At 47.8% G+C, this 26,463-nt stretch overlaps 1 protein-coding gene across 7 annotated transcripts in view; it reads left to right on the top strand.

The window, feature by feature from the left end:
- NRP2 (neuropilin 2) overlaps positions 1-26,217 on the top strand; it is an 89,318-nt gene extending 63,101 nt beyond the window's left edge. For 2 of the 7 annotated variants that reach the window (XM_068196109.1, XM_068196111.1), the window contains exons 13-17: positions 787-1,049; positions 3,177-3,273; positions 5,725-5,766; positions 22,030-22,098; positions 22,746-26,217. In XM_068196109.1, the coding sequence (XP_068052210.1) occupies positions 787-1,049; positions 3,177-3,273; positions 5,725-5,766; positions 22,030-22,098; positions 22,746-23,050 (776 nt within the window). In that variant the 3' untranslated portion in view covers positions 23,051-26,217. Of the gene's footprint in view, positions 1-786; positions 1,050-3,176; positions 3,274-5,724; positions 5,767-11,726; positions 14,616-22,029; positions 22,099-22,745 lie in introns of those variants that run through there. The other 5 variants (XM_068196112.1, XM_068196110.1, XM_068196113.1 and 2 more) reach the window with 5 other exon arrangements.
- The last annotated feature ends 246 nt before the right edge of the window (positions 26,218-26,463 follow it).

A 26,463-nucleotide genomic window follows, 5' to 3' on the forward strand; every position in this document is an offset into this window, starting at 1 on the left:
TTTGTATCCATGCGCTTTTGCTGCTATTGGTATTCAGATCAAATATCTCCAGTTCCAGCCTCAACCTTGAACTTCTCCTGGGATATAAAGTGTATCAAATCTCTCCTCCCTTAGGACTGACAAAAATGTGGCACAATTTAAATGTAATGTTAGAGCAAGTGAATCCTCTGCTGTATGTATTTCAGCTACCACCAAGTTTGCAACCACCCAGTTGTCACCTATGCATGCTTCATGAATTGGGTCCATATCTTTCCTCTGTGCTGTGCTTTAGAGGCTGTTTTGCTGCATTACAGAAAAAACTGAGAGCCAGAGTTTTATTTTGTTGTGTACATCCTCAAAACAAGATGAGTTTTCAGCACTGGCATTTAGAAAAACCCACCTCAGGCTTGTTCACTGAGGAAGCTCCCAGTAGAATAAACACACATACCCCCTGCCAATGCAATTATCGTGGCATCACTTCTTCTGACAATAACTTGCTCCAGCTTTTTAACTTCTTCTAATTATGTCAGTCTTCTTCTTAACTACTTTCTGCTGTTGGTCTCCTACCCAGGGAGAGGGTGGTGGCTGGTGAGGGAAGTGTGCGACTCAATGCCCTGCCTGGGCTGCACAGGCTACAGCAGTGGCACAGCTGGATGAGCACACAAAGGGTGCTGGTGTGAGACCCCACTTTTGCAGGCATGGGGCTGCACTGCCATGCAGCACTGCCAGAGCCACTTGGCAGTGGCTGAGACACTTGTTGCCAGTGGCTGCAGAAAATAATAGAATGGTATTTTTCTCTCTGAACAGATGTCAAGAACTACCTGCAACTGCAAAGCAGTGGAAGGCGGGAAGGCCAGCGAGCCCGGCTCATCAGCCCCACCATCTATTTGCCCCAGAGTGCTGTGTGCATGGTTTTCCAGTACCAGGCATGGGGCAGCAATGGGGTGATGCTGCGGGTCTGGCGGGAAGCCAGCCAGGAGCACAAGGCACTGTGGGTCATCACGGAGGACCAAGGGGAGGAGTGGAGGGAAGGCCGCATCATTCTGCCAAGCTACGACATGGAGTACCGGGTAAGATGCTTGCAGAAGGTGTGCTGGACCAGGTAGACTTCTCCAGCATCTTGATTTCAGTGTTTCAGAGCTCAGACCCATTCATCATTGGGAAATGTGGCTGTTTTCATTGTGTTTCTCAAGTTACCATAGTAACTAAGCTACACTGTTTGTTATTCTGAGAGTGCCTGTCTTCTGCACAGACTAGGGCCTTTGTTCATCCTGTTGCCTTTCATATTCCTCAGATCTCCCATTTTGCAAATATTCTCCGTTTCTATTTTTTTCTTCTTTTTTTTTCCCTTTCATTTTGTTTTGTGCATTTCTTTCCCCTCCAACTGAGGGTCATCAGATAGTCTGACCAGAGGCAGATGTGCAGCTCCAGGGAGCAAACCCAGCAGCCAGGAGAAGGGGGAAGCTGGGAGGGAGCACAGCCAGCTCTTAAGGGTGGGCAGCAGCCATTCTCCAGCCTCAGCTGCAAGTGTTGACATAGGAGAAGGAAGAGGAAATGCAGGCTCGTTTGTGAATCCTCTTCTCTGATACTTTAGCCTAGATCAGAGGGCTGGGTGCAGAGCTGTGGGATCATGGCCCTGTCCCACTCTCAGAGATCAATGGAAGAGAAGGGATGAACTGGAGGGAGGAAGGGAGCCGTGCTGCTTTGCCACAGCCACCTGAGCCCCTCTGGCACAGCTGTACCAACACCCCATGGAGAGGCTGCTGCTTCCAGGAGTGTCTTTGGCATGGTTGTCCCTTCCGGGCAGCGTGCCATTTGCCAGGGAGACAGCGCTACTGTTGTCACTTGTTAATGAGCATCAGCACAGCATCCAGCACCCTCCAAGGCAGAAGGAAATATGGACTTCCAGGCTTGAGGCAGCACTTTAGTGACCACCCTGGTGGGGAGCCTTGCTCCAGCCAGCTCCCAGCCTTGACCCTGACCCAGGGATCTGCTGCTGTCAGGCCACTGACCCTTCCAAACTGCTGCCTCCCACACGGGTTGACGGCCTGAGCTTGGGACCCACAGCCCAGACATTCCATTGCCTGTGCAGTCAGATGCTCAGCACTTCAGGGAGGTGTCCTTGCAAGCAGGCATGGATCCCAGGCACCTTAGGTGAAAGGGGGCACCTAATATGGGGAGAGGAGGTTTGTGAAGTACATAGCCCTCGGAAATTATTTGGACCCTTAGAATCCTAGTATCACAAGGGTTGGAAAAGGCCACCAGGATCATCAAGTCCAATCATTAACCCAGCATCATCATGTGCAGCACTAAACCATATCCACAAGTGCCACATCCACATGCCTTTTGAACATTTCTTGGGATGGTGATTCCAGCACTTCACTTGGCAGCCTATTCCAATGCCTTCAAATTAGGCAGGGGGATATAGAACAAAAGCTTTGCACTGGAGCTGCCTGACTATGGGTTTGTTTGTATGGGTTTGGCTTTTAAATAAAATACCAGAAAACACAACATGCCTATAGATGAGAATGATGGGCACTGGCTGACTACTTTGTGTGCTAAACGTGAATATACCAGCATGATGAATAATGGCGTCATTATGTAAATATTGCAAGTGTCTCCACTCAGCAGTTCTTAGAGCTAACGACTCTACTTATTTTTGTAAATATATTTTGCCTGTGATTAAGTAGGAATAAGCTGACCCTTCTCCTCTGACATTTCAATACTCCTTATGTAATGCTGATGGGAACAGCACTTTACAGTTAATGTAGCTGTGCATTTTGTGTCCTTCCCTCCCTTTTTGTGATCATAGCTCAGCCAATACCATGGGCCAAAGCTGCTGCTGCAGTAACTCAGAGTTATGCCACTTGCACCATCTGTGCAAGGGCTAGCAGGGGGTTCACTGAGTCTTTATTCCTTATGAGAGGCATTTAACTGAAAAAATTGCAAGCCAAGAGCTGCCAGGCCAGGCAAAGATCTCTCTGAACCTGTCCATGCACAGCAGCTTCCCCTAGGAAAGGGCTGGCAGAGGCAGGGCAAGGAAGCAGGACTAGTGTCAGGTGATCCACAGGTCTGTAGGGAATGCTCAGAGCAATTTCCCACCCTTTCCTCTGGGAGCAGCAGCCACTCTCCGTAGGTGGTTCTAAGCTGGGAAGCGCCCAACTTAGCATTGACATTTCTGTCCTGATTTCCCACAGATCGTGTTTGAGGGATTTATCCGCAGTGGCCACTCGGGAGAGCTGGCCCTGGATGACATCCGGCTAGGCACCGACATCCCGCTGGAGAACTGCATGGGTACGTGCTGCATCCCGCCGTGGGGGCAGGGAGGGAGGGGGCAGCTCAGGCTGGAGAACCTTGGCTTGCAAGCTGTCAGTGGGCCACACCTCCCCTGGCTGAGTTACCAGGAGTTTCTGGACCTCAGCTGGGACTTTGATTGCCCATGAAAGAAATGAGGGCGACTCAGCCTCTGGGGGACAGGGGCTCTGCCTGCGTTGGTGTAAGGAGAAGAAGCACATGTCTCTGCCACGCAAAGCTGAAAGAGCAGCTGAGGGTTACTGAGGACTATTCTATGTGATAAGGACATACACCAAATTTAAAAGGAAAGTGCTGAACAAAAGAAGCCAGCTGTCCGTCAGTATTACACACTTAGAGGGACCAATGGGTTCAAAAGGAGTCTTCTCTAATAAGAAAAGAAAAAAAAAAAACAAAACAGCACTGAGGTTTTACAGTGATGTTAACAGAATAACAAAAGAAATTTTTGCCCTAGAATTCACCATTTCCCAAACCAGGTCAAAAACCTGGTAAAAACAGAAAGGACTTGGGGGAAAAAAAAGGAGCAAAAAAAGTATGTTTCAGCAGTTTGCAGGTGGAGCGACTGCCCTGCACTTTTCCTCTAGCTGGCATATCCAGGCAATCACACTGATGGCTCTGGCTGCCATCTTGCTTGGGTGTGCATTTAGAGGTATCCCAGTTGAGCATGGGACCAGCAGTATTTAATTAGTGGGATCTCTGCTGAGAGTTGCCCAGAGCAGCGAGGTCCTGCTCTTCTGCATGACCTGGGAGAAGCATGTTTCACTAGGAAGTGTCTGGCCCATCCTGAAGCTAATGGAAAAAGCCGAGACGAGCCTCTCTCCCTTTTGGGCTTTGGAAGGCCCCATTCAGTGAAGCTGCTCTCCTCACCCCCACTAAGGGAGGATCCCAGTGCCTCCTAACCCAAGCAGAATAAACACTCTCTCCAAAGGGGTGTTTCTCAGGGGAGGAAGCGCCAGACAAAGCATGCTTGGGAAGAGCTGCTTACATTGCTTGCCCCCCTATGCAGGCAGGTGAGGGTGAAGATGGTGCAGAAACCAGCACTGATAATAAAACACAGGACTAGGACTGCCCCAGAGAGGCTCTTAAGCACCATCAGTCCCCGTTTCTTTGATGCTTTGAACTCTGCTGGTCTCCCATTTGTAAAAGGAGCTAATACTTCAGATGTCAAATTCCTGGTATTTAAGGCTTGACAGTGGTGTTTTAATCTCTTGCCTTCTATAGCATTAAAGAGAAGCAAGACCCATGATTAACACTAATAGTATTTCCTATCTAACTTCTTTGGAGCTCAGCAATTCACCTAGCTCCAGTCTTATTGTATCTTGGGCCTCATGAACCTAAAGCTTAGTATTTCAAAAACAAAAGCATTCATAAATTACGAAGTTTCAAGCATTTTCAGCCCAAAAAAACACACCTAACTGCTACACAAAATTATTTTACCCAGTCTAGGAAGTTGAATGCGGATCTTAAAACCCATAAGGATTGTTTGTTTCAGATCATTTCCAGCAAAGGGTTCCCACTGCAAACTTTAACATAACTTAGAGGTCATTTCCAGTTTCACCAAAATAATAATGAAATGGTAGCGATACCATGCTGCTCTCTTTCTTTCAAAGCCATGAGAATAGGTGACTCCAGCACAGGCTACTGTTTTTTCAAATGTAATTCTTGGAAGTAATCTGATTCCTTTTTAGCATGAAAGAATGCTAATAAGTCACAATAATTTTTTTCCTTTGACAAATGTGTCATTCGCATTTTGAACCCGAGTGATGATTTCATAGCACTCAGTAGAGCCAGAGTCTGCTTTTGTGACTCACAAGCATAATGCAGAAGTAATCTAAAAATAATCAGAAGTCTATTACTTCTGCAAGAAAGTAATCAGTAGTAAGTACCGATTATTGCGTTTCAGATCCAGTAATTTGTAATAGATTACATCTTCAAAGTGTCTTGAAAGAAGGAAAACCATCACTTGCCTCTATTTCTTGTCACTGTGCGATAGAGAAGAGCAGGGCATCACTGCCCAGAATTAACACAGTTCCCATGTGAGAAACAGTGCCAGAGTTGAGCCAGAAACCAAAACCACTTTTGGAAATTTAGGGGGTTTCAGGGTTTCATCACTGAGCCAGGTGAGGTTTTGTCATTGGATGATTCAGGCCAGCCAGGCGGAATCCAAATGACCCTCAACCTCAGACATATTTTTCTCTGAAATGTGTTTGAGTCGAAGCTTTTTGTGTCTGTTTGGTCCCCAGCTGGGGCCAGGTTTCTCATGGTCCTGGCTGAGGCTGGCTGGCTCCTGGTGGTGTTCCCAGCCAGTGGCTCCTGTGGGACACAGCCACATGCCTGCTTCACTTGGCCATTGCAAATCAACAGTGACATGAACTGGGGGCTTGGTGTGTAATACTCCCCTCTCTAATACGAGCTTTTGTTTTTCCTCTGCAGAACCCATCACAGCTTTCCCAGGTGAGAACTCCTACTTTCCAGGTAAAACTGCACTTCTCTCGGTGGTTTTGTTCTGCTGGCATGGGCTTTTACATCGAAGGAAAGCAATGTGTGTGCTTGTACAAACAGCAAATGTTCTGAGCACTGAAATGGCAAGTGTGTACTAAACCTCCCCCACCACAGCAGCAGGAGATGGCATCCTCTGACTTCTGCTAGGTGACAGGGAACAGGCAAACAGGCAAGTCCCCATCTTGGGACTGAATAGCATTAGGAAACCTGCTGTCATGAGAAGCACTTAGCTCCTGAAGAGCAGCTAAGCCTAAAATGGGACGGCTGAAGAGTAAAAGTAGTTTTCAACTGACTTAAATGGAAAAAAAAAGAGTAGCCAGTTAAAAGTGAAATCTGGTGGCAGTAATTCACGTTTTCTGAGGGAAGGTGGTTCTCTAGTTCACAGATGCTCGGGCAGAGGTGCTCAGTGATGGCAGAGGAGGGTGGGGCCAGTCTGCTTGGAAGGGGAAAGGAGTTGGGAGGTACAAGTGAAAGAGCAAACTGCCATGAGAAGCTCTGAAGGTGACAGTGAATAAAAGGAAAACAAGGTGAAAATGGTACATTTAACAGCTTAATACAAGCCTGAGAATAGAAACCAACACTTCTCTGATCAAACTTGCAGGGTAGGAGAAAAGGTGAGGAACTCCAAGGAACTGCCTCTCTCTTTTCAGGGGGGGTTGCTGTTTGTCTTGCTCTGTGGTGGGAAAAACTATCTACTTTTGAAGACATCAGTTTAGTCTGAGGGGTTTATGTGTTTTTTAAATTTGGATTTTGTTTTCCTGCCTGCCTCTTCAGGAATGTGTCTGGGGGTTGTGTTGTGATGAAGAGCAAACTTGGAGCTCTCCTTCATTTTGAGAGTTGTTTTGTCAATTCAATCAACATGCCCTTTGCTCTCACTGGGACATAATGTCTGTACTGTGCTGGTGAACTGTAAGATATGGCTGGACTCTACCCTCTAGGGGTGCGTGCAGCTGCATTTCCATGTGGGCAGAGCTGTCTCTCCTGGGTGCGTGCATTGGGAGCAGTGGCAGCGATGGCAAAGGAGGCGCCGATACTGAAGTCACATGCACAACTCTGTCCCCGGGGATTCAGGCTGTGGAGTGTTACCAATGTGAGGGACAAGTGCAGGGTCTAACACCGTGTTTTACAGTCACACCCATACTGTAGCAATCAGGAATTCAGTTCTGCTTGTTCACAGGCTTATTTATCTGATATTCAGGCTTGTGGTGTTACTGAAAAGCTGCTGCGATATTCTCAGGTGACAGTTAAAGCCTCACGACCATTCATTTTGCAAACAGCATTCTTGTCTTTTGGGACTTGTTACAGTTTGAACCTCTCTCTGGGTCCTCACATTCTATTCTGCAGTCTATCCTAAAGTCCTGTGAATTCATATTGTTTGTCTTCCCCTTTGCCCCTGCCCTGCTGCCTGAGGGCCTCCACTTCCCCATCGTATTCCCCAGGGCACACTGGCTTTGGAGAAACAGTGAGATCCCTGAGCACCACAGGCAGATGCTGCTACAGGCACACCTCCCCTTCCCACTGGAACTTGCCAGCTTTTTCCAACAGCTCCTGCCCATTCCTGGCTCCCTCAAGGACATCCTAGCATTGGTCATAAAAGGGGAGCAATTGCAATTGCAGCAAAAAGTTGAAATGGTCTCCCTGGATGACAGGCAGGAATAGATGGCACAGAGGGATGGAGTGACCTGGGAAAAAGCAAAGTGCAGAGGGAAAAGATGAAGAAGTGAAGATGAAGACTGGAGGCAATTACATGATAATTAAAATGAGGGAGAGATAGGCATGCCCAACAGAAGGAGAGGGTAAAATGAGGGAAAGAAGTCCCTGGCTGGAGAAAGAAATGGAGCTGGAGAGAAAAAAACTACACATTAAGTCCTGAGATGTGCTATAGCCCCCATTCCTGCAATTATATGATGAGCTGAAAAAGTCAGATGCCATTAAAAATAATAGCAAATTCTTCCTCTCCTGGCTTGGGAGCAAAGCTGAAAATATGCACCTTACAGGCTCTAGGATCACAAAGCAAATAATAAGAAGAGAATTGGTGCAGGTGAAATACGTTTAACCTAGTGGGTCGGGACCTTACAGGACCAGGAAAGTGTACTTCAACAGTACTGCATTTGAGCATTAATGCATTCCACCCTTAAAGAAAGGGTACAACAAGTGTCTGGAAGCAAGGAATTAGATAAATACCAGGCTAGAAATAACAGATATATTCCAAATAATGCATGGAGAAAAACCATGGGGAGAATTTGCCTTTGGGACTGGTGGATTCTCTCCCTGCGAGTATCCTGAAATCAAGATAGAGATATCTCCCTGGAGCAATGACAGGTAGCAGTTATGGGGTTGAGACTGACACTGGTTTTGTGGCATTCAGATTAGATGAGTGTAATACTTGCTTTCATCTGTGTCATCTATGAAAAGTCCAGCTGTGTTGCTTGTCCACAGCGTTAATGTCAGTGATTTCAGGAAGGAATATGAGCTGTGACATGGCAGTGGCAGAGCAAGGCAGGCAGCCCTCCAGGCAGCTTTCTGGAAAATATTTTCTCCTTTTTTTTTTCCCTAGATGACTATTGCTTTTCCTTTTTTGGTTTTGATTCTCAGTGCAAAACTCCAAAACTAGTCCCTGTAGAGTCTTCCCTATTGAAAAGAGAATGGGGCAGTACCTGGCCAGGTTGGAGGTGTGAGCACCAGCAGCACAACCACATAAAATATCGACCCTATAGGGATTAAATCAGGTTTCCACTGACTGGTGTTCCAAGCTGTGCCATAAACACAGCAGCCACAAACTTGACAGCAACAGCAGGAGGCAGTTCTTTATTAAGACGAGAGCACTAGTGAATAAATGAGGAAGGGCAAGTGTGTGTGTGGCAGAAGGCAAAGGGGAGTGGAAAAATTATTAAGTTAAGAAGATGAATTTTTTTTTCCATCTCCCTGAGCAGTGAACTTTTCCACTGATATAACAGAAAACTTCCAGAGAGCAGCAGAGCCAGTAAAAACAGAGTTGATAACATCAGCTCTGTGTGCTGAGTGGATGGGCAGCTATATTTAGTGTCTGGCAATGTAAGGAAGAACAATCATTAATGTTGGGAATTGGCTTCATTAGGGCTTAGAGACAACTGAGTGTGATTCCTTAATGACTTCAGTTGCTAAATGAACTTTCCAGACTTCTGCTATCTCCTCAGCAGGACCATGAGGTGCGGAAATGGGGGTTGAGGAAGGGCTCTGCACCACCCCTCATGCTTGAAGCCCTGGCTGGGACATCTGGAGTGGGTCAGGGCCAAGTAGGGGCTGTCCTGAAGCTGCAGCAAGCTTGAGTTCCCCAAGGGATCTTTCCCACAAGCAGAATCATCTGCAGTACATCATACTGCTTCCCTCCATCCCCAGGCAGGTAGAGGGCAGAGATGCACAGGGAAGGGGCAAGGGCTGCAGGCTGGGCACTATGGCATGTGCTCCTCACCCACCCTTTGTACGCTCAGCCTTCCACTGGGCAATGTACAGCCATCAGAAGGAAGCCTTCCTCCCACTCTCTTGACACTCAGGAGCTGTTGTTACCCCTGACACCTGCCCCCGTCCCCATCCCAGCTTCTACCATGGGACCTGGTGCATATCAGTGGTGTGAGAGGCTGCTTGTTTGTAAATCTCTCACTGAAACAAGGTGCTATGTAAGCAGAGACTGTCACCAAGTGTAAACACAAGCAGCAAGCAGCCCCACGATATCCCTGGGGTCAGCCCTGCACCCCCATGCTGTCATGCACAGGAGAGGTGTTGCTGATCCAGTGGGGATGGTGGTGGGTCACATTCGGGTCTGGGCCAGCTCAGCCAGCTGGATCTGTGGAGGGAGAGAGTGGGGGGTTATCAGTGAGGCTCAAAGCAGCATTGAACATGCTCAGCCTCACAGGGAGCTGGCAGCAGCCCCCATGGGATGTCCCACACTTCCACCCCCATGCAGACAGGTGAGGGGCAGCAGCTGCTCAGGGAGACACAGGGATGTGCTGCTTTCATTCCCCCAAACCAGCATGCCCAGTGGAGTTAGGGAAAGAGGTCAGAGGGCTGCCTGCTCCCTACCTTTGCCATCCTCAACACACAGCCCAGCCTGTACGCCCCTTCTGCAGGCACTGTTGGAGGGCAGGAGGGACAGGGCCACCCCCACTCCTGATGGCGAGGGGCAGCTGGGGTGAGACAGGTTGAGAACAGCATATCTGGCAGTTAGGCTTCTCCTGAGACACCCGAGTTTCTTGCCTACAATGACAAATATGTGGGTGGATCCCAGCCTCCTGCTCTATAAAAGCAGGGTTTGTCTTGCTCGTGTGGTTTTTTTTTTTCTAGCTTTTGAGGTTTTTTTCTTTTTTGTTATTGTTGTAGCTATTCATCTGGGTGCACTGTTCATTCTTGGTTTTAGCCCCTGTGCCCAGTTCTGGGGAATGGGGAGAGGAGAAAAGCCTTGTGAATGGCAGAGGAACCATCATTTTGCCTCATCTCCTGTGCCACTAGCAGCAAAGCCATCACCATCCCAAATTTCCAGCCAGTGACTCTGCTGTTAGGCAGTGTTTGTAGTGGAGGGCAGAGGCTGTGCTGCAAGATGCCCTTGCTGCTGGCAAAGCTGAATGCATCCTGCACTGTTTTGTATTTTCCCCTTGGCATCCTCCAAGCCTGCTCAGGAAACCAAGCTGGTGTTTAGTTGGCACAGAGCTCAACAATGTGCTGACACCAAACTCAGGAGCCCCCAAAGTTCTGCTAGCCAGTACCGAGTCAGGGGGCTGCCCCCCACTAGCAGGAGGAGAGGGTGAGCACAGGAGGGGGGTCAATGTGTCCAGCAGTAGAGCAAACCCTCCTGAGAATTTCTGTGGGAACTCCAGCCACCTTGAAGTAACCAGTAAATGAACATGGTGCAAAAATACATCCCTCCCCGGTTATTTGCAGCTCCCCCCACAAGTGCTGCTGGGGAGGTGGGAGCAGCGTGTGCAGGAGCAGTAGCGCAGAGCGGTCCCGCCGTGGGCGTGCACAGAGCGCGGCGCTGCCGCTGTGCGCAGGCTGTGCGGGCCCGCCTGAGCAACAGATGTGTGCAGGGCTGTCCCCGTGTGACCTGGCCAGGGACAGCAGCCCGGCAGCTGTGCCCTGCAACACGCCACAGCTGCAGGAGTAGGGAGGGCTGACCATTGCTGGGCTGAGTCTGGGCACTGCCTGCCCGTGAGTTCAAGGGAGCCAGGTGCTTTTCCAGCCCTCCTGAGGTGTGTTGCTTTATCAGCATGAATTCATAGTCCTGGCTTGCTGAAGCTGCAGAGAGCATGAGTTCCTTGTCTGAATATTGGGTTGAATTTTGCAGCTCATGCCCTGTAAGTAATTATAACCATCCCTTCTCGCTTCAAGAAATACTAAGGAAATCTGTGTAGGTCTGTGAATGGGGCACCTAGTGAGACTAGACCTGTGAGCAGAGCACTTTCAGACAGAGAACTTCTTCTATGTCTTTTCAGTAAAAATTACAAATACTTCTCCCTTTAATCTCTTTCCCAGTCTCCTGTGGTAACTTCCTCGGCCATCAGAGATCATGCTTTTCTTCCAATTACGAACGTGATGTGTTTTGTCTCTGCTTGACAACATCTGCCATGTGGAGACAAAACCAGGTGGCTGATCTGGAGATGGCCAAAATAAAGAAGGGAAAAAAACATTCACTGATGCCAGAAATAACAGTAATAATAGTGCATATGGAATTTGTATTGCGTTCCAGGCAGGCTGATTAATTAAAAGGGAAGAGAAAGGTCCTTGAATATGTGGGCTCAGCAAATGCCAGGCTGTGCCCTCCCCTAGGAGCACGCCCTGTATCTGGAGGCGGCTGTGGGACCTCGTGTTGCTCCGTGCTGTACTCTTGAAAGCATGTGTGTTTCTTTTTGTGCGTCTGCATGCCTCCCACCCAGCAACCCTGTTCTGTGTCTCCTCCCCAGGGGCAACCCTCCTGCCAGGGACCGAGCCCACAGTGGACACGGTGTCAGTGCAGCCCATCCCAGCCTACTGGTATTACGTTATTGCCGCCGGAGGTGCTGTTGTGGTGCTGGTCTCCGTCGCGCTGGCCCTTGTGCTCCACTACCACCGGTTCCGCTATGCGGCCAAGAAGAGTGATCACTCCATCACCTACAAAACCTCCCACTATGCCAACGGGGCCCCTGTGGCCGTGGAGCCCACCCTAACCATAAAACTAGAGCAAGACCCCAGCTTGCGCTGCTGAGAGCCGAACAGGAACAAGAAAGCAAGCAAAACACAAAACAGACAGACAGAAACTAAGACTTCAAATATGTTGCCTCAGTTTTGCACTTTTTCCTTACCTAGCATACGTGTGAACTCTTAGATATCTCCATCCCTTCTCTGTCCCCCAGCCCTCCCCGAATCTTTTACAAACTCTAAACTAATGCTGCATCTTGGATCGCCAGAAGAGACACACCGCCCCTTCACTTCAAAAGTGAACGCTCCCTTTCTATTACTTTTCAAGGATACTTGGGTTGTCAGGTGGGGGTTTATTTTGTTTTGTTGTGTTTGTTTGGGGAGGTTTTTTTTGTTGTTGTTGTTGGTCAGCTTCTCTAGGTTTGGGGTTTTTTTTCTCCTCCCGGTAGGCAATCTGCAAGGGAACCCGATGGTGAGCCTGGAAGCTTGTGTGTGAGGCTTGTGCACATGTGTGCTAAACCTGCGTGTGAGTGTGCATGGGACTGTGTGTGTCTGACTGACTGAATGTATATTTAGAAACAGCCCCTTTTTAATTTGCTTCTTGTTGCTTCTACTTGCACAGGGAATGCTTTTATTTTTGTTTTTGTTGTTGTTAATTTTCCCTCCTTCCCACATCCTCTCTGGAAGGTCTGGGACATGTTTATGGTGAATGCCCTGATTTGTTTACTTGGGGAAGAGAGCAATGCTTTTTTGTTGCCTTATCTAGCTTTGGCTGGATTTCTTGTTTGATAGTGTTAATATCTTGGGTGCAAATTGAGAAAAAGCCAGGCTGGACAGTGGGAATGTCCACCTCAGATGGCTAGAAGAATCCAGAGAGGTCCATAGACATTCAAAAAGTAAGATCTCTCCATTTTGTTCTTTCTGCAGCCAACATGATAACACAGCCATTGTTTGGAAGAGGGAGGGGAAGCCCTCCTCTTCCCCCACCTACAAGTGAATCTATTTAAAGTTGCCTTATATCAGAGAAACTCATAATGAATGTTTTGTTTGTATCTGTTAAAGCCAGCCTTAGGGTAACACTAGACTTCAGCAGGTCTTAGTGGATGCTAAATACTGTAGTTTCTTGAGAATTGAAGGTTTATTTATTTAATAAGTATCCTCACTCTGGGTGCTGATGATTTTGCTTTTACACGGGGAAGGGGGAGAGGGCTCCTCCTTGTCTTTCTGCTAGAAATGTTCAAGGGACAATTGTAGTTCCCCCTTCTGGGTTTGGTTTTTTTCCTTCTGCCCAATCCATAGCTGCTGAATCATAAAAATTGCCCGTTGACTTTCTAGAATGTCAGTTTTGAGTTTGCTAATGTTCTGCTTCTTAGAGCGCCAGTAACATCTAGCAAGCCAAGCCCCGCCTGGGGGGCCCAGCTATTGCTGCTGCTTTAACTGGGGAGGCAAGGAGGAGCCTCCAAGCGCCTCTGACTGTTGAATGGCCCAGCGTATTGTAGTGGAAATGCCTTATATAAATTACTGAATGATGACATGCAAAAGTGGTTTGAATTTTTAACCCTAATCTGTTTGCAGGCAAAAAAAGTACCTCCAGTGAGCAAGGTTCTCCATCTTGTTTGTGTCCATCTGTGATGAGTGATCAGATTCCCTCCCCCCTTCTAAACTTGCTAGTGCCCATCCCTGCTTTGTCCATTAATATTGCATAAAATTAATCAAGATGAGCAGCTCTGTTAACTTCCCTGTAGTCTTGAGCTGCCTTTTGGTCTGGGAAAAAAGTAAAAATACAAACTGTGCTGAAGTGGTATTGGCCCCTGTTGCAGCATAGCCCTATCCCCAGGGGATGTCTGTCGATGGGGGTGTCACTCTATCCCCCTCCTTGCCTTAATTCATGCAGCCAGTTTCAGTTCCCCATGCTAGTTTCACAGCAGATTTCAGTGGGATCCTCTCAGCTGCAGCAGCAAGTATTTGAAACAAGCAAGGAGTGCAGAAAAGCCCAGGGTGATGTGCCATGGTGAGCACATTAGGCGTGCTGGGTGCTCGTGGCACCGCTGCACCTGGGCCTGGCTCCCACAAGGTTTTTGAGAGCAGAAGGGACACCTGTCCCACGGGGCCAGAATGGACCTGGGGAGTTCCTGCCACCTGGAAGGCAGTGCCATTGAAAGGTCCCTAGAGAGGGGCTTCCAGGGCCAGAGTGCTTTCACCATGAGCCTCCTCATCACACAGCACTGGTGTTGCAGTGCATCTGGTTTGGGATGTGGATTCCTATCCCCCTCAGTCAGCTGCAAATTAAAACAGATGTGAAATACTGGCATGGGCTCACTTTCAGGTCAGCCCAAGCCATGTCAACAGATGATATTGTCCTGTTTCCAAAGTCAGTTCAGTCTCCCTAGTTCAGACAATTTCACTATGATCAGGTTCACCCCCACAGACTTAGCAAGTGTGCATTGGTGTGTCAGAGAGGAGAATGTGGCACCCTGTCTTTTAAACCAAAATCACCAAAGACAAAACAGAAGGTCACTTCGAGATTTTTACTCCCAGTTCTCCCCTGCTCCTTGAGCCCTGACATCCCCAGCATTGCCCAGTTGCCTGTGTGTGAAAAATATCTTGTGGAAATTTGAAATTCTTTGAAGATGTATTGTGTGGAATGTAATAAAATGATGATATTTTTATACAAATATCTGGGGTTTTTCTTTCTTCTTTCTTTGCTAATGAGTATGCTGGCTGTTGAAGCAAAGCAGAGTTCCAAAACTCTTCAGAGCATCAGGGCTATTCCTTTTAGCCAAGTGAAGCTGCAGTTCCTGCCGCGTGCAGACCCAGCTCCCAGCAGCACAGCTGCTGTGGGCTGCCTGCCTCGCTGCACTCAGGATCGGGCCATTAATAGCAGCTTTTAGATCCATTACATTTGTACCAGTCCTTGTGGGAGTTTTGGGAGGCTGGACTGACTCTTGGGATTGTTTGGGGATTTCACCAGCGTTGCCTAAGTGCTAAATTGCTCAGTGTGATTACACAGAATTTCTCCAGCTGGGGCCCCTGGAGACAGGACATCCGACTTTCCAGGGCCCCTGGGGCTGGCCTGGCTGCCAGCTCAGCTGAGCCGCACGCTCTGTCCCTGAGCTCAGCAAAAAACGGGCAAGCCATTAGCAAAATTGTTAATGAAAACTGCAATGCTTTCCTCTTCTGTACAATCCCTGGGTTTGCTTATCAGACTGTGCAGGGGACCTATATGCGAGTGTTTGGACACGTGTATGTCCCCTGCTTTCCCTCCACTTGAGTCCTCCCAACTTGTTACAGGGACCTCTGCTGCAGCAGTTCTGCTTCCCATCTTCCCTAAGTGCACCTTTCACCCCTTCAGCAGAGTCAGCAGCATCACATTTCATGTGAAATATATTTTGCTGCCAGTTCGAGAGGTTTTTCCTTCCCTCTTTATTTTCTTTCTCTCATATTCTTTACCCTGGCATAAAGCTCAGCTTTCAATGAAACGTCCTGACTTTACTAGGAATTCAGGCCATCAACAAAAAAATAATTCAAATGTGATCCCTCACACTGGCTATTCAAACACAAGCAAAGCTGAGGACCCATGCTGCTTTTTTGGGAGAGGGCTTTTTTTTTTCTGTAATTGTACAGCAAAGCAAATTACACTTGTAATTTGCATTTTGTACACTTCAGCGACTGTTCAAGCAAAATTCAAAACAAATATGCACATGTGAGAAACAGGGAGGGAGAGACTGAATGATGGCTTCCCAACAAGGAAGAAAAAAATTCTGTTAAGTAAACAGACGAAAAGGGAGAAATCGTTCAGGATTAATTATTCCGTACTTGCGCCGCAGACAGATTGGCCGGAGAGTTGGGTGCTGCTCAGGCTGCAGCACATCCTAGGGAAGAAAGCAGCTAAAATTAGCATGCTTTGTTTAAGGAAATAAATACAGCTTAGTGTGATTCTGATGCAAACTCTTCTGCCAGTAACTTCAGGCATCTAAGTGTCTACTTAAAAAAAAAAAAGAGGACAACATTTCGGGGGAGCAGTGGGGGCTCTATTTTTCAGGGAACAGCACTGTGTCCTGTGTGTCACACGGAGGCTTTGGGCGTGGCTCCCTAGTGGTATGTGCTGTGATGGTGTCAATCTTTTTATCTTATCTCTGCAGTTGGTGTTGTGCTGAAGGAGCAGCAGGGAGTCCATGGGCACTCTCTGTGAGCTCTGGGGCAAAGGCAGTGCCTGACGGTGAAGTGAGAGAGGGAGCACTGACCTGGCAAAGCAAAGGGCGCCGGGGGAAAGGCGGTGCTGTGCCTTGGCAATGGCAGCGTGCCTGAGACGCTGATCGAGCAGGAGCAGGCTGCAGAGCTCATGCACCAGCCGAGGGACCGGCTGCACAGTTGGGTCAGCCTCCTGCCAGGGCAGGCACCTGCAGGATGGCACTTGGCAAAGGGACCCCAGAGCTGCTTGTCCCCGGGCTGTGGATGCGAGGTTGGCTTTTCCTGGCCTGGTGGAAATGCCGCTGCTGTCGTATGCAAGGGAACAAGGTAGAAACCAGGCTGTGCGTGGGGCTATGTTTGGATTTTTGTCCTTCTAGAAACCCTGTGAAAACCTACTGACATTACCAGGGCCAGCCCCCACTTAGCCCACGTCAGGGCAGCAGAGTGAGGCGTGCAGATAGCAGGCGAGGCCCCGAGGCGAGCTTGGACAGCCGCTTGGCTTTCCGCCACAGCTCCTCCATCAGTGGCTTTGGCGGCTCTTAGCAGAGACTGCAGGCGTGACTGCCAGTTTGAGGAATCGTGTCGTTAGCCACTGCACTGTGAAAACAAACAGCAACAACGGGGAGGGTGATAAACATACCAGGATGCCACAGAGCTGCCAGCTTCTCCCCCAGCTCCGAGCCCTTGCGTGGTGGCAGCAGGGGCCAGTGCTGCCCTTGTGCCGAGGTGCTGCTCGGTCTGGGGTAGGTGAGCTCAGCACGGAGCACAGGACCTGCGTGTCAGGACCTGGGCTGTCCAGAGCTGAGAGAGAGGGAGGGGGAGAGGATTACTCTGTAATGCCACAGTCACACCGCACGCACACGTGCCACCACCACTGTTCCCTTGGCCTGGTGCCGCTGCTGAGGAGAGGTGCAAAAGCAGGGCTGGAGAAGGGGTCAGGCTGCAACGGGGGGTGTGTGCTGCAGGGAGGGCTTGGCAGGGTACTCATTTTGGGTAGCCACCTTGGCCATCTGCCATGCCTGCAGCAGGGCCACGTGCCACATATTGGAGGGCAGCACCAGGGCTGGAAATAGCTGCCTGCTCGTGGCCACCTCCACAGCAAACGCCCAGCCTGGCTCCATGTTTCCAAGTGCTTTTCGTGGGGGGTCTTCACATGCCCAGCCATACTTTCCCACCTTATCTTTATATGGGAAGCCCAAGGATTGCAAGAGATCATCCATGCCCCCCAGTTTTGCAATGGTTCTGTGGTGGTCTGAGGTGTGCACACTTGGCTACCAGCAGGGCAGCCCCAAGGCAATCTGAGAATAAGGTCCAGAGGTTCCTGCACTGCAGAGGAAGGCCGGGCCAGGGAGTGGCAGTTGTTTGCTTTCTTTAATGCTCAACTGTAGCCAAAGCACTGTTTTAATTTGAAATTTGGCAGGGATTTATCCCTTCTGTAAACTTAAGTAGTCCTGTGTTGCTGGAGGAGTGGGAAAGAGAGAAGTGAGGTGGATTTTCAGCTGGAAATAGAGCAATGGGGGATTCAGAGGGAGTGTTTCTGCTTGGAGCCTGTGCTGCTGCTTTGAGAAGTGCCTCTCCATTTGCCGAGGGTGGGAGGTGTCACCCCCAGCCCCCGGGGCTCCCAGCCAGAGGAGCAGCACTGCGCCGCCGCCAAGCAGAGCGGTGTCAAGGCGAGGCCACGGCGGCTGCTCTGCTGTGTCAAAACAAAATGATGTGTGTTGGAGTCACACTATTGCTGTGGAGAGAAAAGGACTGGGAATGAGCAAAGAGAGAAAAGCAAGGATGAGAGCAGAGCTAGGGCACCGTCTCATTATGCCAAGATTGGGAAATGTCAATTTCTGACCCCGTTTTCCTAGCTTTGGCTGCATTTAATGTTTCAGACCCTCATGGGCACTTGTTTGGCAGCAGAGCAGCGTTGTACCTCCTACACTTCCTTCACTGGGTAGGATAGCACTGGCCAAGAGGGATGTTGTAGCAGCCGGAGAGAGGGGTGAGCATGTAGCCGGCTGCCCTCGAGTCCTTTCCACAGTGGGGAAACAACCATGTGCTGCTTATTTCCCCAAAACCAGCAATTTGTTTTTCTTCCTCCTACACACTCTGCTTTTTTTTTGTCCCAGCAGGCACAGCCACTGATATTACTGGGAATGAAAGACTGTAGGGAGCAGAGCTTACAAAGTACCCATCACCTGGTGCATCACTTTCAGCTCCAGAGGTTGCGGACCCCTGCAGAAAGTGGGGAGCAGGAGCACAGGGATAGTGGGAGTGCATCCTGGGTGCTCTCCAGGCCAGGCTGTCCTGTGCCAGTGGCTCTAGGAGGACAATAATACCTGGAAATTACTGCAAGTTTGATACATTGTTTGGGAAAGGCCCCTCCTACTGAGAGCTCATTTTGTTGAGCCAGAAAGACTCCAAGAGGCACCACAGATAATCTGCAAATGCCTGTGTGTAGACAGAGATGCCAGATGTTAGAGCTCTGCCCCAGGATGATTGAGCTCCCTTCAGCGACCTGGCAGGAGGCAGCACCTGGTGCCTGGACATAAACCAGACAAAGTCAGGCTAGAAGAAACAGCAATTTTTTCTTGACAGTTGTCATTTGCCTTGGAAGAATGTGTCCAGGTTCCAGCAATCAGGGCTGGGCGTTCTCTCCGAAGTAATAGCTCTTGGCTTGGTGTGGAGGTCTCTGCCAGCGGTGGTGGTGCTGCTGGTAAGCCCATGCAGGAAGGCTGGCATCGAGCACCTGTGGTGGTGGGAAGCACGTGCCAGGCCATAAGACATGCTGAGCTCAGCTTTGGAGAGGTGAGCTGCCTTGGGCAGATTTGGAGAGCTTTCCTGCAAGAGGCATGTGTATGTCTGTGGTGGGACACCAGAGAACCTTGTCTGCTCTCCTGCCCCTCTCGTCGGCCCTGGCACAATCCCTCTCACCCCTGCTACTGTTTTAAAACAGATGTACACTGAAACTCTTTAATCTCTGGAAATACTAATTCTCTCCTGCTCTCCCTCCATGTGAGCTCATACAAATATGGTACTTAAATCAGCCCTTGTCTGATTAGAATTTTATCTTTCTTTTTTCAGGTCCCATAAATTAGCCTTTTAGCTGGCAGTGCTCTCAGATCCAACAGATAACAGCCTTTCTTGGCATCTGGCTGTTTCCAACATCATTGCTAATACCATCTTTTGGCCAGGACTGGCTAGGTGCTCACAGCTATCATTTGGCACACGGGCTTTAAAAATGGCCTTTCACTCAGGAGAAATCATTCCTCATATTTAATTACAATTTCCCCCTAACTTTCTTGATTACCTTTCTCCATAATGTTTTTTTTCCTTTTAAAATGCAAGGTAAGTTGTGCCTGAAATCTACCCTTTAAAGAAGCAGCTTTCCACAATACACAGCAATATTTGTTTCTCCCATTCTGCCCACCAGCTTGCAGGGCTTTTCTGGGGACCGCTTTCTAAGGGAATTGCCTTCTGTGGCCTGCTCCACTTGTCACTATATTGCTGGGACTTGTCCCAAAGGAGCCTAACTGATGACAAACAGCAGGCTAGATTCTATGACAGGCTAGATTCTAAATCATCTCCACTAGGAACTGAACTGAGACCACCAGCTTCAATTCCCACAGACACCCACACAGCCTGAGCTGATTCAGTTAATGACTCGAGAAGCCCCAGTATGGAAAAAGAAACATAAAATTATATTTTTCTAAAGCTTACGGAGGGTGTAGAGCCCTGCATGGTAACATACAATCAAATAGCAATGAAATGGCATGTGGGGAGCAGAAGAATGAGGGCCTGAGGAGGAAGGAAAATGGGCAAGTAGGAAGATATCATTTAAGCAGGACTCAAGAGTTGTATTAGCATGGGGAATTGAGAAAATCACTAGAAGAGTAAACAGATTCTAGGCTGGGCTTTTTGTATAAATGTTCTCTCCTTTCAAGTTTTCCCAGTACTCCTTCCTTTCAGGCTGGAAGAACTGGTGTTCTTTTGAAAGTGTTGATTAACCAATACTTTTTTATTTCTGGCTTTTCCCTCAAGGCTACCCTGGGAAATTACAAAAGGATCAAATTGCTAGCTTGTTCTCACACAAAATTTAGAGCAGCTACAATATGGAATGTCAAATGACTTCCAAGAGCCTTTCTCCACACATGGACTCCTTGGGCAGACTAATTTTGACCTCTGCTCATCTTTGAGCAACACACAGTTTCTGTAGGGTTGTATGGGTGACATGGATGATGGCAAGTCTCACTGCTTGTCTTCAATGGGTGACTAGCAGTTCAGACGTTTCCACATGTGAACTACTTTGCAAGTTATTTTTCCACATGTTTGGATCTAAATGTTTGCAAGAGGCCCTCAGGCAGTTCTCCCAGCCCTAAGATGTTGCCATCTGGGCCTGTCAGTTCAAGAGCTGTTGAGAAATCATGTGAACTCACTGCCAAAGTGAGGATTTACAGAAGGCAGTGTGCACCTGTGTTTCTTCGACAAGGTACCAGCAGCCTTGAGTCAGCTTAACTGACTCACTCGATGCAGAACTCATTGGCAGGAGGGGCAGGTGTTGGGTTGTGAGCCTTCCTGTTGCCAGGTTCACTTGCAAATTCAAAGAAATCCCTTAATTCTTTGGGTGCAGATACAATTCTACCTGAGGAGTGAGAAGGTGTCATTAATACCAGCAGAGGATCGCTGCTGTCAGAAGTCGGGTGGTGTTGGGGCAGCATGGCTTTCAGCAGAGACCCCACTCTGGAAGTGAACTGTATTTGACAATTCAGGAGGCCTTTTCAAGTCCTAAATATCCATGCAAATATGCAGAAATATTATTTTATAAGGTTTTGAATAATTTCTTTGCATGTAGCTTTTTAGGTACAAGTTACAATCTTTAGTTTTGGTTGTTTGTAAGTAACCTCTTTAAACTCTTGCCATTTTGGCACAAGACATAAAGTAATCTTGGTTCCAACCACAACTACTTCCAAGGTGTGACTTCTATCGCTTTCTAGTCCCTGATTTTTTGCATTCCTGATCATTTTGAGACACCTTCTCAGTTGAGAGCCCCAAGTTACAGTCAGCTTTGAAAACTCTTCACAGATTGAAAGGAAAAGACATTTTCTTTTGGAAAAGTGGAAAAGAGCCATGCTAACTCTATGCAGAGAAAATGATAGGAAGACTGCACAGGAAAATAACTTACTTCTGCTCAGATTATAATGTGTGCATTTGGTTCCTAGTCCTTGGTCTATGCTGAACAGAAAGAAATGTCACCAGTAAAAGGAATTTGGATCAGGGAAATATTAACATAAGGGCTTAGATATGGACACCCATTTGCCTCTCTCTCCATTTCAACCAGCTTTTGTATTAAAATATATAATGAAGATACATAAATTCCTCAAATTACTGTGAATTTATCTGAAACCCAAAGAGGAACTGAGTCATTGAAGCTCTATATCCAGTCAGACATATGGGAAAAGATGAAAAGTAGACTGTGTGCTAAATGGATCCAGCATTAGTGGCAAGTAATGACAGGCACTAAGATCCTGCTCAAAGGTGTAAGGGTGATACCCATGAGCATGTTAATAGTGAATTATGGCCATTATGGAGGCACCAGCGACAATATTTTAGTGCTATTCAAGGTATCTGATTTCTTCGTTTTTCGCTCACTCTCTTCTTGAAAGCTGGTGATTTGGTGGTTATGAAATGTGATGCAGTATGAAGATCCGCTTCTCTCAAGTGTGCAAGAGTCTTCATTGACTTTGGCCAAGGGAAGAAGATAATGAGCTCCTCCTCATTCCACAAGGAAGAGCTTTGTAGTAGTTTAACAATTACTTTCTTCTGTCTGGTCTCACAGTCCAGTGACCAGTGACAATGATGCTGCCAGAAGGCCTAATTTAACAAGCAGTTCTTCCCATTTTGTTGTTCTAGTGAACTTCCCGAGAATGGAGGATGACTTCCCAAGCTCTGAGCAAGACTTTGAAGACAACGACGATCCAGGTTGGTATGCAAATGGACAAGGACATGGACATAGTCCATATGCACATGGACAATTCAGCTGTGGCAGCTTGTATTTTAGTATCAGATGCTCAGATTACTCACAAACCTCAGCTTTAGTTGTGTTAGGAGTTCGAACACACTGGAGAACATACATTGAAGTGATGGCTTAGCATTCAAAGGCATTGGTTTCCTTTTCCTGTTTTCCAACAGCCAGCAACCTTGCAAAGTCAATGTATTGTATTTATGTTAGGACAAGTGAAACTGATCTTTTAAGCATTAATTGCTGCTTGCACGGCATTTTGACTTGTAAATGAAGAAAATTAAGTCTGGGACCTGCAACAGATTGATTCCATAGTTTTGAGCCTAGTGGCACTGGAAGGGCCAGAGTTTCGGTGGGTGTAAAATGCTTGCATGCTGTGTCAATAGTCTGATGTCGAAAAGTGAATCAGGGTGCCTAACTTTATTAGTAGTTTGGTGCTTCACATGATTTCTAGACCTGGGTTAGTGAATCCTGCTGAGATATTCCCATATATATATATATATACTTTAACTCTTGTAAAGCCATCACAACTCCAAGTAAGAAATGTATGAAGGTGACGGGGGAATATAGAGTGATCCCTGGATAATAAGTGCCCGTTCCACTGCAGATTACTTTGGATCGGATAGGAACGACACACTGTTCTCTACTAACTCTCCAGGAACTCCGAAGCTGGACAAAGAGAAAAGCTGGCTGTACACCCTGGATCCCATCCTGGTGACCATTATAGCAATGAGCTCCCTCGGTGTCCTCCTTGGGGCCATCTGCGCCGGTCTGCTCCTCTACTGCACGTGCTCATACGCCGGGCTGTCCTCACGGAGCTCCACCACGCTGGAGAACTACAACTTCGAACTGTACGATGGCATCAAGCACAAGGTGAAGATGAACCACCAGAAGTGCTGCTCAGAGGCCTGATGGGTGCCTGGGGATCACCCTTGGCATTGTGCCCGGTGAGGTGGGCTGGCAGGGGGGTACTTTTTTTGCTGTTTTCTATGGGAACTGAATGCCATAACAGGTAATGAGGGGAGCAGAAGTGAGGGGAGGAAGTGCTCCTGCCACCAAGTCTTGCTGCCGGGTCACACTCCACCAGGACCAAGTGGCTTTCCTGCAAACCAGACTGTGCCGGGCGAGGGGGGACTGAACCCCTTATTTGTTGGTTGATCTTAATTTTCTGCCAATGTGAGTGGCTGGGATATCGCAAGGGAGCCTGGTTTACCTTTTGGATGTGAGAAACTAAATGTTGATTGTTATTTCCCACCTCCTTTCTCTGGCAAGTTGCTGAGAAGGCTGAGGGATTTCTTTAGAAATAACATATACACACACGGAGCCCCTGTCCATTTTAGACTCCGTCCAGATATCATTGTAGGGATTTGTGCACTTCACACTAAGAACAGGAAGCTGCAGTTTGCAGTCCTGAAAATGGAAGCATGTTGTTACCTTCAACTTTTCTTCTCCTGGTAGCAGGGGAAAGGTGGGATACTGGCTTTACTGTCAACAGTAACAACAGCGCTTTCTGAAATCATTAAGAAAGAAAATAGAAGGGAAACCCTATGTGTAGAAGCACCTCTTTGCGAAAAGCTGAAGAGCCTTAAAGTGATTTGTGAATAAGAGCCATTTATTAAATCCATATCTTTGATTGCAACAGTGGAGGCCTTCATCAGGAAGGCTTTTATTTGAATCTCCTACCCCTCTTGAGCCTGCCATTTTTCTTTTTGCTATAATGAGAAAATTGCAGCAAACGAAAGATAGAGCCTGTTGGGTTGCTGGCGCTTAGGCAATGGCTTTGGGAAGGGGGCTTCACTTGAGGTTTGGCTTGAGGTGCAGTGCTGAGGCCTCTCCAAAGTGCCAGGAAGGAAAAATGAACAGGGAAGGAGGCTGGAGCCATGCCCACAGCCCTGGGGACCCTGGCCATGGTGCCTGCTGGCACCTCGTCACCTTCCTGGTGCTCCCTTTGTCCCTGGAGCTGGGGGGTGTGAGCTGGAGCCATCAGCACTGCTGGACCAAACAGCTGCCACCACATCCCCTTTGGAGGAAAGCTGTGCTGCTCCTGATCAGTAGCAAAAACCCCAAGTTCTATCGATGAGCTTTTTTTCTTTTTTTTACTTTGAACAAGTGCCTTAGAAGTATTTTTCCTCCAGCTGATGATCAGTGCTGTAGCAAATAGCAAGTGAGGCCTTCATCCTTCCCCACAAAATGCTCTTCTTCACCACTCTGCTGGTTAGAGCCCAGCAGAAATCTGGTCCTTCTACTTTCAGATGGTCTGGCTACATTGTGTGGCAGCTGGTACCTCTCCACTTACCACTGTGCTGTGGGAGATGAGTGTTATGAAAACAACTGAATGGAGAAAAAGAGTTGAAATGCTGAACCCCAAACCAATGCCTTCATTTCCATCATTTCTGTACAGATGGATCACCTCTATCAGCTTGCACATACATAAATAAGAAACCCTTCTGTCACACTGGGTTTGCTTTTCCAGGGGCTCTTTGGAAAAGACCCCTTTTCCAGGGCATCTGGACCTGACATGTCCTGATTTTTACATTTTACCTGGCAAGTAGTTTGGGTTGTGGATGGCATTGTTTTCCTCACCAACTGCTATTGACAAAGATATGATGTGTTGTGAAGCTCAGTTTGCCCAGCCCCACAAACACATCGTGCAGGAATCCAGGTGTTTGGGGACACAAGCAACATCTGGAGAGGATATGAGCATGGACACATGAGCAGTGCCACAGCTGCTTCTTGGTACTGTGGGAATAGGAACATTTGTCTACTGTTTCATGAAGAGCTCCCTCAGACAATAAGATTTTAGGGAAAAAACCCTCCTCTGCTGTGAGAAAGGTGCACATGTACTGGGGGGCAGATACGGCAGCTGCGTCATCAGCACATCCGCGGTTCGTATACACACGCAGAGATGCGCGCACACAAAGGCCTTCATTTCTCTAATTCACACTGTGCACCCGACAAAAACAGCAGTAAATGTGTCTCTGATTCTCCTTTCGAATCACCTTATTTCTTCTGGCATTTTTCACAGACAAATTCCACAGGGGTGTTATTTTACTGTACAAAAGAAACAGAGGCAGTGAGAGGAAATGTACCAGACCATTTCAAAGCTGGATTGCTGCTGCTCAATGATTTCATTCCCTTCAAATCACCAGAGAGGGGAAGGATGAATGGAAAAGGACCATACAGTAGAAAAGCCAACTTAGGCAAACAATAGATGAAAATATATAATTTAAAAGGTGATGTTATGGTGTCTAGTAGGCGTACAGAGAGAAGAGTTCATATATAGATATATTCAGAAATAGTGTGTTTGCACACGCACGTGAATTCTCTGTATGTATCGTGTATGTGACTTATTCCGTGGGACTGACTCGTATTAATGTATCTCTTGATCTGGGGCAGGGGAGTACTGCTGACCTTGGCACTAACGTGGCACGGGCCCAGCGAAGCGCCCAGCCCATGTGTCCCGCTCGCCCCTGGCAGCTGGGGCAGGGCCCACATGTGAGCTCGCCAGGCGAGGAAGGCCGATCATGCTGCACAGCCAATACCTCACTTACCTCTGCCGGGTGCTTTACTGTTCTACGGAAAACTGTGTTTGATTGTAACTTCAACAGGGAGGGGGTGAAAGGTCATCAGTGCATTCAATTCATTGCATCCTCCTCTGCAAATAGATTCGGCTTGCTGATTGCAATTCCCTCTGTGAAATTCAGAAAAGAAAAGAAAATCGGCATTAATGCCTTTGCTTAAATGGGCTGTTGCCTCCACACGCTTCCCACGGCAGGACATGTTGCTAATGGGCGGGCTATAGTTCTGGGTGACTTCATTTTGTGGGAAGGTGCCGGAGGTGAGCATGGGAATTAAACCATTAAGAAATTATATGCAGAAATGGAAATTCTCCAAGGTTTGCAGTTCAAGGTATTTGACCATTTACTGGCTGAGCCAGGACTTACGGACTTAAAGAGCTTTTACTGTGATTCTTCGGTGTAACAAACAAACAAAACAAAACAAAAAATAAAACTGTGTTTATATGATTTGTATAAAAACCTTTTAAAATTACTATTTAATAAACATTATGGTAGAGATTATGTTTCAGTGGCTTTTTTATTAATGAAAGAGCAGCAACAAGGAAACCAAACTGAAGAGGGCTGTGGGTAGCAGAAGCTCCAGCAAAATGAGGTGCAACTGGAGGCACACAGGGCCATGCCCACTGCTCTCCTTTGCTGTGCACTGCCTCTCCCTTTGGATTACCCCAGGCTGCGTGGCACACCAAGGTGACATGGGGTTTTAACACAGATCTAGTGCACACACACAGCGCCTCCTGTCAGAGCTGG

Source organism: Anomalospiza imberbis, chromosome 7, assembly GCF_031753505.1.
Source record: "Anomalospiza imberbis isolate Cuckoo-Finch-1a 21T00152 chromosome 7, ASM3175350v1, whole genome shotgun sequence".
Lineage (NCBI taxonomy): Eukaryota > Metazoa > Chordata > Aves > Passeriformes > Viduidae > Anomalospiza > Anomalospiza imberbis.